Raw genomic sequence first — 11,939 nt, forward strand, 5'->3', positions numbered from 1 at the left:
CCCGAACAAACTGCCCCGGGTACCCCCGTGGCAGGCTATCGGTGGTGAAACATCGACAGTTGGCGCGCCAGGTAGGGGCTTTCGGCGAATTTGCATCCGAGAGCTCGACGGACCTCGACAACATGATCTTCTCGACGGGATCAACCTTCATCTTCGGTTCATGGATCTGCGAGGCAGGCGACGATGGCAAGCTCCAAAGCCGTCTCCTCGAAGATTCGGATCACTATGAAGACCTTTCTATTTCGGCGACTACGACAGATCAACTCACCAGAAGATTCACGCAGCTCGTGATGTCCGATCCAACTCAGATTTCGCGGCTTTGCGCATCCAACTCGAACTCAGGCTCCGCATCCGAGATGGAGTCTTACCCGAGTTCTTTCAAGAAACCAAGTTCTTTTCCGGCAGGGTTCCAGAACGCGGCTTTGGCCTATCAAGAATACAACTCGGAGTACACTCAGAATCCTTTCAAGAAGTCGGGTCCTTTTTCGTTCAGACTCCACAACATGGCAAAATCTTATCAGGCACGGCCCGAAGGATCCCTCGGTCCGGTGCTTAGAATGCCACTGAAAGAAGCTCAGGAAGGTCTCGTACTAACTATAGCATCTCAAGACTGCATCGTCCACTGGCCAGGTTCTGTTCTTGAGGATAGCGGTACCTGACTAGTCGGCACGACGACAACAGCAATTCTACCCTACCAAGAAGGAGACTCGATCTACGACCTTGAAGCCTCTACTAAAGTTATCAATGACCACGACAGTGTGGAAACCGACGCCGATAACACAACAATTCACGCACGAGAAGTATTCATGGTTCGACGTCCTCGATCACCATTGGTCCCCCCAGAAGCGCCCGACATCAGGTCAACGGATGAATCTGAGTCCAACATATCATCCTTTATCCAGGGGCAAGATGGTGAGACCGAGAATCAGAAGCAAGCCAGAGAAAGAAGAAACAAATTAAAACAAGGACGCCAACGCCGTGCTAGGCAGCGCAAGGAAGCTTGGATCAGATACGAATCAGATCTGGCCTAGTACAATAGAAGAAAATCATAGCAAGAAGTCAAAGAAAGACGCGTGGCGAATACACCCTACAATAGGATCCAAGAAGCACTAGAAGAACTCAGAGCGACCTCACATCCCAGTGAAAGACAGGAGCAGCTCCGAGACCTTCTCCAGTCAACAGCCCTAAAGACACTTGACGGAAGGACCCGCTCAAGACTACCTGCCAGGTCAACATCTCATGGGCTGGAAGATCAAAATCAAAGGAAGTCCACTTTCGAGAGACTCGGACCAAGTGGAAGTCATAACAGAGAAAGTAGAAGGGACCATAGTCAAAACCACCGAGTCGAACAACCAAGAAAGATCAGAAGCAAAGTACCTATTCAGACAGCCCCGTAGAACTACTCTCACCAAGACAACAGTTGGCTAGAAGGAGGTGCTGAATCAGAATACACAGAAGCCAGAACACACGATAGATTCTCCTGTTTTGCAAACATACTTGCTTTAATACAACTACCTCATAAGTTCAAGCCGTCCAACCACTCTAAATATGATGGCAAGACCGAACCAAGGCAGTGGCTCAGGATCTACTCGCAGTCGATTAAACTAGCCAGAGGAGACGACGATATCAAGACCTTGTTCTTTCCTATGGCCCTAGAAACCATGCCCCTCCAATGGTTCGATAAATTAAATCCAATGTTAATTAGAAATTGGGAGGACTTGCAAATAGTTTTCTGTGAAAATTTTGTGGGTATCATTACGCATCCCATCACCCACGCAGAATTAAAAGGACTCAAGCAGAAAGGAGGTGAAAGTCTCAGAAATTACTATCGACGATTTGACGAACTACTTGCTCAAGTACATGACATCACCGAACAAGAAGTAATCGAAGCTTTCTCTCACGGAATCATGGCTAGGTGGCAATTTCAGGACTTCTGCAAAGAAAACTCGAGAAACAATAAAGAATTCAGACGCACAGTAGAAAATATGATTACTACAGAGGAGAAGACACGAGAAAGGTTCTCGGATAGAAACAACCAAGACAACCCGGACAAGCAAAATCATCGAAACATCAGACATCAGGAAAGAAAACGTGGACAAGACAACACCGTAGCGGTGGCTGACAAATCAAGGAAGTTTTCCAAACCCAGAAGGTATGACGACATTGAAAACATGCAATGCATCTGGCACCCTAAAGAAAATCACACCATCGGAAATTGCTACACCTTCAACGATCGATACACAAGAAAAGATAATAAGGTAAACACTAAAGAAGACAATCAGAAAAAAGATGAAGACAACCACGAAGACAAGGGATTCTAAAAATTCAGGGGGACAGTAGCAGTGATCTTCGCCGGGGCCCCAGATTCTAGAAGCAAACATCAAGAAAAGCTAGCTCTACGAACCATCATGGCAGCAGAACCGGCTACTCCAAGATATCTCAATTGGTCACAGTATCCAATCCAGTTTTCAAGAGAAGACCAATGGGCTAGCGTAGGAAACGCATGCCATTACCCACTGGTTCTAGATCCAACTATCACCGGTATGACTGTCACAAAAGTACTAATCGATGGAGCCCAGAAGAACTAGAGATACCAGCTAAAAAGCCCAGCATCCTCGCACCACCAAAAGAAGCCGACATCAAGCAAATCGACCTGAGCACCGGTGATCCCTCCAAAACGACAACCATCAGCGCCCACCTCTCGACAAAATAGAAACTCGCGCTCACCAACTTTCTTTGGGACAACAAAGATATCTTCGCTTGGAAGCCGGCCGACATGCTAGGTGTCCCAAGAGAGTTGGCTGAGCACAGAATCGATATCAATGAAGGCTCCAAGCCTATGAAGCAATGGCTACGACGATTCTCACCCGACAAGAAGGCAGCAATTAAAAAAGAAATCACAAAGCTAATGGCAGCCGGATTCATCAGAGAAATCCTTCATCCAGATTGGCTAGCAAACCCAGTTCTAGTACAAAAAAAGAATATGGACGAGTGGCGCATGTGCGTCAACTACACAGATCTCAACAAACACTGCCTGAAAGATCCATTCGGGCTACCACGCATTGATCAGATAGTTGATTCAACAGCAGGATCTGCCCTATTATCCTTTCTTGATTGCTATTTAGGATACCACCGGATCGCATTAAAGGAATAAGACCAGAGCAAGACATCTTTCATTACTCCGTTTGGTGCCTACTGCTACAAGACCATGTCGTTTGGACTCAAGAATGCTGGTGCCACATACCAAAGAGCTATCCAAACATGCCTTGGTGATCAGATCGATGAAAATGTAGAGGCATACGTGGATGACATATTAGTAAAAACAAAGAACCCGGACACACTAATGGAAGACTTAAAGCAAACCTTCGAAAACCTGAAAAGGTGGAGGTGGAAATTGAACCCAAACAAGTGTGTATTTGGAGTTCCTTTAGAACAACTACTCGGATTCTTGGTCAGTCATCGTGGAATCGAAGCCAACGCCAAGCAAATTCGAGCCATTACAGAGATGGGCCCTCCTCGAAGTGTCAAAGATGTGCAGAAACTAACAGGCTGCATGGCGGCTCTCAATCGTTTCATATCAAGACTCGGCGAAAAAGGACTACCTTTCTTTAAACTACTAAAGAAGACAAACAAGTTCGAGTGGACAGAAGAATCCAACGAAGCTTTCAAAAGACTTAAGGCATACCTCACATCCTCGCCTGTTCTCACACCTCCAAAGAAATACGAAGACATGATGCTGTACATTGCGGCAACTTCTACTGTGATCAGCACAGCGTTAGTCGTAGAAAGAGAAGAAGAAGGGCGCATATATAAAGTACAATGCCCAGTATACTACATCAGCGAAGTACTGTCAGAATAAAAAATCCGGTACCCGCTTGTGCAAAAACCACTATACGCCCTCCTGATCACTTCACGCAAGCTTCGCCGCTATTTTGAAAGCCACAAGATTACCGTGGTGATAGATTTCCCACTCGGAGACATCCTACACAATAGAGACACAACAGGGCGCATATCTAAGTGGGCAGTTGAACTTGGTGCTCTCAATATCGATTTCACCCCATGGAAGGCAATTAAATCTCAAGCCCTTGCCAATTTTGTTGCTGAGTGGACAGAAATTCAACAACCTATGTCAAATATCATCCTTAACCATTGGAAGATGCACTTTGATGGATCACTCAAGCTAGGCGGAGCTGGTGCAGGTGTTCTCTTCATCTCTCTAGATAGAAAACAACTCAAGTATGTCCTCCAGATATTATGGCAAGCTACAAACAATGAAGCAGAATATGAAGCCCTCATACACGGGCTCCGAGTGACAATTACCCTTGGAATCAAGCGATTACTCGTATATGGCGATTTGGCAGTAGTCATCAACCAAGTCAACAAAGATTCGGACTGCACCAAAGAAAACATGGGCGCTTACTGTGTTGAAACATGAAAACTCGAAAAACATTTTCAAGGATTAGAAATTCTACATGTCCTGCGCGATTCTAATATTGCAGCAGACGTCCTCGCTAAGCTCAGATCGGACAGGGCAAAGGTCCCACCTGGCGTGTTCATAGAGGAGTTATCAGCTCCCTCTATCAAACAACCCGGTGAGATAACCCCTGAACTCCCAGCTAAAGGCACCCAGATTTTGGTAATCAACACCTCATGGACCCAGGTTTTTATCGATTATATCAAAGAGAACAAGTTGCCAGCAGATAAAGCGGAGGCTACCCGAGTTGTTCGCAGAAGCAAGAACTACGTCCTAGTAAGGGACAAGCTATACAGAAGAGATGCATCATCAGGAGTACTCCTAAAATGTGTCTCATTTGAAAAAGGCAAAGAGATCTTAGACGAAATACACTCAGGTTGCTGTGGAAATCATGCCGCTTCAAGAACACTAGTCGGCAAAGCATTCCGCACCGGATTCTACTGGCCAACCGCTTTGAAAGATGTAGAAGAACTTGTTAGAAAATGCAAAGGTTGTCAAATGTTCGCAAGACAAGCTCATGTACCAGCTCACAATCTCATCTGCATCCCTCCCGCTTGGCCTTTCTCCTGCTAGGGGCTGGATCAAGTAGGACCCCTCAAGAAAGCAAAAGGCGGTTTCGAGTACATCTTTGTAGCAATTGACAAGTTCATCAAGTGGATTAAATACAAACCACTCGCAAAATACAGCGCAGCCAAAGCAGTCGAGTTCATCCAAGACATTATGCACCGCTTCGACGTGCCCAATCGAATCACCACAGATTTGGGTTCCCCCTTCACAGCTACAGAATTCCAAAGTTGGGCACAGGATTGCAGCTTCGGCATAGATTACGCATCAGTCGCACATCCAGAAGCCAACGGATAGGTAGAAAGGGCTAACGGACTCATAATAGCTAGATTAAAACCAAGATTATATAAAGAACTAGTGAACTATGGATCCAAATGGATTGAAGAATTACCCAAAGTAGTATGGGGGCTACGAACTCAAATAAGCAGAGCCACCGGATACTCACCTTACTTCCTAGTTTACGGATCAGAAGCCGTACTACCTGCCGACTTGATCTGGACGTCACCAAGGATAGAACAATATGACGAAGGAGAAGCAGAACACACCTGAAGATTAGAACTCGACAGTACAGAAGAAGTCAGAGTAAACGCTATCCTTCAATCAGCAAGATACCTCCAAGGTTTAAGACGCTACTACAACAAGAATACCCAGCCTCGATCACTCCAAGTCAGAGACCAAGTACTAAGAAGAATACAAAAAACTGACGGACGCCATAAACTGCTCAGTCCATGGGAATGTCCTTTTATTGTCACAAAAGTCACCAGACCAGGCACGTACAAGTTGATAACTAAAGATGGAAAAGAAGTCAACAACACATGGCACATCAGCCAACTAAGAAGATTCTACGCATGAAAACAACTCAAGGAAGAATATATATACAAACCATAAGAGATCAACGTTCATGATCAATAAAGATGGTGTTCCTCGACAACATATGTCTTATTATGGCTTTCCCAAAGTTGTTTTCACTAAGCATATCAATGTTCATGATCAATAAAGATGGTGTTCCTCGACAACATATGTCTTATTATGGCTTTTCCAAAGTTGTTTTCACTAAGCATATCAATGTTCATGATCAATAAAGATGGTGTTTCTTGACAACATATGTCTTATTATGGCTTTCCCCCAGTTGTTTTCACTAAGCACACCGGCCGAGAGCAAAAGAGCTGAAAAGATGCTTGAGCCCGCCGATGAGGGTAGCTAATAAGCTAACACCCGAACCAAAAAGCAAAATAGCTAAAATTATATCTGAGCATACCGGCCGAGAGCAAAAGAGCTAAAAAGATGCTTGAGCCCGCCGATGTGGGTAGCTAATAAGCTAACACCCGAACCAAAAAGCAAAATAGCTGAAATTATGCCTGAGCATATCGGCCGAGAGCAAAAGAGCTGAAAAGATACTTGAGCCCACCGATGAGGGTAGCTAATAAGCTAACACCCGAACAAAAAAGTAAAATGGCTGAAATTATGTCTGAGCATACCGGCCGAGAGCAAAAGAGCTGAAAAGATGCTTGAGCCCGCCGATGAGGGTAGCTAATAAGCTAACACCCGAACCAAAAAGCAAAATGGCTGAAATTATGCCTGAGCATACCGGCCGAGAGTAAAAGAGCTGAAAAGATGCTTGAGCCCGCCGATGAGGGTAGCTAATAAGCTAACACCCGAACCGATCATGAGTTGTTTTCACAACCAGGGAAAGAGCCAGATCCTGGCCACACCCCGAGTTAAGCAAAAAGCTGAAAACATGCTTGAGCTCACCGGACGAAAGCAAAGAAACTGAAGATGCTTGAGATCGCCGGTCCTAAGTCTTTTCAATACTGACAAGAACAAAAAGGCAAAGATCTACATACCCCGAGTTGTTTACACGGCGCAGATAAAAGCCAAATAAGCACTCGACAAGTCAAGGCTCAGATAAAAGCCATACAAACGCCTTCGCGGCTCTACTACAGTTGATTTACCTGGGTTGCTGAGGCCTTAATCCGTGAAGCCTACTCGCCGGAAAGGGAACCATTTTCTGGACCACGTCATCAAATAAGGAGCTCGCCCACCGCTGGCTGCCTTACTTGGCCACTACTTCGTTGGGTGAGACACACGCCCCACGCTGTCTTACTCGGTTGCTGCTCTACAAGTCGCCAGGATGTCCGACTACTCGGCCGCGGTGATCGACTACTCGGTTGGGGTGATCAACTACTCGACAGCTAAGGTTGACCTTGTTGCGGTGATTTGGAAATTCTAAGATGGGGGTGACATGGGGTCTCCGGTGAGGGGACTGCCCACCTGAAGCCTTTTGATGGATTATCTAGGTTGCCTTACTCGGATCGGATCATGGTCGAACGAGAAGATTTTGCGTCAGCAAGATGAGCACGAATATGAGGATGCACGTGCATATTTATATATACTATCATTACTCAAGCGAAACAAAGGAAGAGGCATGACATACAGCAGCATGCAAGAAGACATCAAGCACGCAAGCTAATTATGGAAAGTACTCGGTGGCGCAACTGTGTTGACTTGCAATGGTATATGGATAGCCTACTGCAGTTCGCGGGTTACTTAGATACACCCTTGAGAATGTCTACAAGATCCTACATATCCTCAGAAGAGGTTTTCAGTTCTTTGAACAACTCAGATTCAAGACCCTCCAACTTTTTGTTCTAAATAGTAAGAGGCTCGGGGGCTATACTCAGTGAGTGCACTTTTTCTTCCAAAAAGCGCACATCACTCAGAAGACTTCTTCAAGACAGGAGTTTTCAAACAACATAAGATTCAAGACCCTTCAACTTTTTGTTCCAAATAGCAAGAGGCTCGGGGGTTACACTCAGTGAGTGCACTTTTTTCTTCGAAAAAGCGCACGTCACCAAGAAGACTTCTTCAAGACAGACCACTTCAAGGCCTCACGACAAAAAGAACCCGGACCGATCTATATCCGAGTTCTTTTTGATAAGCAATTTCAAAACAAGACCCTCCAGCTCCTTGTTCCAAATAGCAAGAGGCTCGGGGGGCTACACCAAGATGGGAGTACTTTTTCTTCAAAAAAAAGCACACACCACTCGAAGATCCCAAGAAGCGCTACATGGTTTCACTCAAGAAAGCACTCGGGCGACGCTTGTTTCTGCTCGGCAAGATCTGGAGGAACAAAACAAGGCTTCCGGAGTTCAACCATGAAGTGGTCGGGGGCTTGTCGATGCAGGACCCACGGGATACACCGCAAGGAAGAGAGGAGATCTAGTTTGATTAGGATTCCTCCCATATAATCCTAGTAGTAATACTACCCTGTAATCCTACTAGGACTCTACATTATAAACCGACTAGGACTCTGGCCTCCTGACTATATAAAGGAGAGCAGGGCTCCTTAGATGGGGAGGTAGCAGAAGAGAGTTAGAGACAACACTTTACAATCAATCCAACGCAAAGGCTAACGTCGACTGGTCATAGGGCTATTACTCGATCATGGTCGAGGGCCCGAACCAGGATAAATCGACTGTCTCTTGCGTTTACCGTCGAGTTCTGCATACGCCGAAGCCCGAACAAACTGCCCCGGGTATCCCCGTGGCAGGCTATCGGTGGTGAAACATCGACAGTTTCCCGTTTACATTGCACGAAAACAAGATGGGTTACAAAGATTTAGGTTGCCATTGTGTCCTGGAACAACCGGCACCAAGCATCTGCAATCGGCCTTTTCATCCTTGACAGCCTCACACGCCATTGTTTAGGGGGCGTTTGGTTCCACCTCCTAAACTTTAGATATTGTCCCATCAGATGTTTAAACACATGCATGGAGTATTAAATATAGACTAATTACGAAACTAAATACATAAATTGAGATTAATTTGTGAGACAAATTTTTAAGTCTAATTAGTCCATGATTTGATAATGTGGTGCTACAGTAAATATCTGCTAGTGACAGATTAATTAGGCTTAATAAATTCGTCTCGCGGATTACTGACGGATTTTATAATTTGTTTTTTATTAGTATCTAAACACCCTATACGACATCCCATATGACATCCGATGAGACACCGCTTAAATTTTAGTCCTTCCATCAAACACCCAGCTTCGCTTCTGCAAGTACCAAATAGGTGTTGTACCGAAGTCTGCTCTGACACTGCATTGCGCCGTTTCCATATTTGCCAGCATGAGAGGGCAATGAAGGTCCCAAACTCTTGCTTTGGCACATTGATAGGGCAGTCGAGTTTGCGTAGTTGACTGACATCAAACCCAGGAGGCATGTTAACTCCAATTTTTGTCCAAAACTGCCTTGCAATATGGCAGCCGTTGATGATGTGTTCCGGGCTTTCATCAGCTTCACCGCATAATTCACATGTAGCGTTGGGGACGATGTGCTTCCGGTGCAGGTTGACGCGGCACTGGATGCACTTTTGTGACAGTAACCACATGAAAAACTGCACTCGTGGCGGAGCTGAGGTCTTCCAGATGAAGACCGCACTTTCATCAGCTTCTTGTCCACGTGCTTTCAGGAGCTTGTAAATACTTGTAGATAACAGTTTGCAACTGAATGCAGACAACCCGTGGGTCCAGTGTCCAATTTTCCTTCGCTGCAACTGAATGCAGACAACCGACGGTCCATATCTTCAGTTAAATTTACCCCATCAATCACAGTTTGCAGCTCTTGAAGCTGCTGCGCTGCCACAGGTGATAATCTGGAGACCATGCTTCCCTGCAACCCAGCCTCAACGACGTCCCTAACTGAATCATCCTGCTGCCTGCAGTGACTGAAGAGGGCTGGGTAGGTGTCAGCCAGTGCTTCAGTGCATCATCACCATACCAGACGTCCATCCAGAAGGAAGTGCTCTTTCCATCACGAAGCTTGACGATGGTGATAGCTTGGTAAAGACTAAAGAGGTAGGATGGATCGGAGGACCTCCCAATGCTCTCCCTGCAGGTCTCCTTTCATGGTTGCAATGCATGCTCTGCCTTACCCATTGTGCCCATGCTGAGGTCTCCGAGCAGTGTAATCTATGCACAAGTTTCAGCAGCAAGCAAATGTTGAAGTCGGATTCTAAGGCAAAAACATCTCAGGCAAAAAACATCACAGAACCGTGAATTAACAGCAGATCTATCTACAAGTAAAGAACTTCTCAGATACATGTTGAAGTCGGATTCTAAGATTAATACTCCCTCCGTCCAACAAACATGCAATTCTAGCACAGTATCCTATTTTTTACATCAAGTTTGACCAATTATAGATAAAAAAAACCTTAAATATTTATGATATCAAATAAATATTATTAAATTAATTACGAAATGTATTTTAATAATAAATTAATTTGAAGCCATAACTATAAATATCATTCACTAAAAATTTAGTCAAACATGAACTACTTTATTTGACACGTAACCCATAATTGCATATTTTCTTGGACAAAGAGAGTACTCTGTGTCATACAAACAGCAAAGACTCCAGCAGATATTCAAGAAACGGAGTAAAAATGGTATCCAGCGGGCTAACTGCACGTTCAGTTTACAATAGGAATTATCACGCACAAGCATCTCAGAATTGTGAATCAACATCAAGTCCGCATGTAAAGATTCAGGCCATGGTTCCAGATTCAGAGCCTCTATACAATGCACAAGCTGCTTCAGACTTGCAAAAATCGAAAATCTCAGCAACCGTTCATGAACTGAGGAATCAACAGCACCCAAAATAACAAAGCATAAAGATATGGGAATTGCTAGGACCTGAATTAACAGACTGCACTCGAAAAGGCATCAACAGTAATTAAAACCAAATCACAATCCAAAATGCCAGAGTCTCCGGAAGAAGAAAAAATGGAACTCAAATTCATAGGAAACCAGGTTCAGGGATTCTAGTATCCCGAAAAAGCATCCACATTTCAGACACGAACACCTCCAGATAATCTCGGCTCCAAAACCAAAGGTTACAACAGTTCCAAAATCACAAGAGACATCAGTAATAGCCAATCAGAGCGGTAACATTTCATTGCTGCAAAGGAAGATACAACTGGGTGTTTGAACTTTCGGTACTACTAGGGACACATGATTTCACCTAATAACGAGACACACAGCAGAGACCTAAGAATCTGATAACTCTCTACATCCAAGGAAAGCACGGCACATGGAACCAAAGGAGTAAGGCGGCACCACCAGCAGCTGCAGACGACGGAGGAGACGCGCACGCGCTCAGCCGCCGAATCCGTAGAGGGTGCGGCCCTGGCGCTTGAGGGCGTAGACGACGTCCATGGCGGTGACGGTCTTGCGGCGAGCGTGCTCGGTGTAGGTGACGGCGTCGCGGATGACGTTCTCGAGGAAGATCTTGAGCACGCCGCGGGTCTCCTCGTAGATGAGCCCGGAGATGCGCTTCACGCCGCCCCTCCTCGCCAGCCTCCGGATCGCCGGCTTCGTGATCCCCTGGATGTTGTCGCGGAGAACCTTGCGGTGGCGCTTCGCGCCGCCCTTGCCCAGCCCCTTGCCGCCCTTGCCGCGCCCAGACATGGCCGCCGAAGAGGAAGAAGACTCTAGTGACGGTGGTGTGCTATGAGAAGCTTGTGGGATTCGAATTCGCCGCGGTGACTTTGGTGCGATGGAGCGGTGGATTAGGGGTGGGTTTTATAGGGGAGAGGATTTGGGAGGGCCGCGCGCGGACAGATGGGGAAATTTTGCGTCGGGGCTTGGGAGGGAGGCAGGAGGGGAGGATTTTCGGGGGATGGGTGTGTTCGAAACGTCGGATCGGGGTTGGAGGGTGGGATGGGTTTTAGTGTTGTTGCTGCGGATCGCTGAGGTGGACGGGCGGAATCCGTGGGTGTGTGGGTCGCAGGCATTGGATGCGATCTGATGGCAGAGAACTCGTCACACGGGATTGATGACGTGGCAACGGTGAGGGGATCGCTCACAATTGGTTCACGATGTTTAGCGTAGAGAATCTTTG

At 46.0% G+C, this 11,939-nt stretch overlaps 1 protein-coding gene across 1 annotated transcript; it reads right to left on the minus strand.

Annotated features, from left to right (window-relative positions):
- Positions 1-10,965: 10,965 nt before the first annotated feature.
- Positions 10,966-11,661, minus strand: LOC136464158 (histone H4). Its single transcript, XM_066463113.1, has one exon. It carries the CDS (start codon positions 11,504-11,506, stop codon positions 11,195-11,197), a length of 312 nt encoding a protein of 103 aa, XP_066319210.1. The 5' UTR covers positions 11,507-11,661; the 3' UTR covers positions 10,966-11,194.
- Between the last annotated feature and the right edge of the window lie 278 nt (positions 11,662-11,939).

The sequence above is a fragment of the Miscanthus floridulus genome, chromosome 7 (genome assembly GCF_019320115.1).
Source record: "Miscanthus floridulus cultivar M001 chromosome 7, ASM1932011v1, whole genome shotgun sequence".
Taxonomy (NCBI): domain Eukaryota; kingdom Viridiplantae; phylum Streptophyta; class Magnoliopsida; order Poales; family Poaceae; genus Miscanthus; species Miscanthus floridulus.

Coding starts and splice junctions, on each gene's coding strand:
- LOC136464158 (XM_066463113.1), bottom strand. CDS start 11,506: ATGTCTGGGCGCGGCAAGGGCGGCAAGGGGCTGGGCAAGGGCGGCGCG.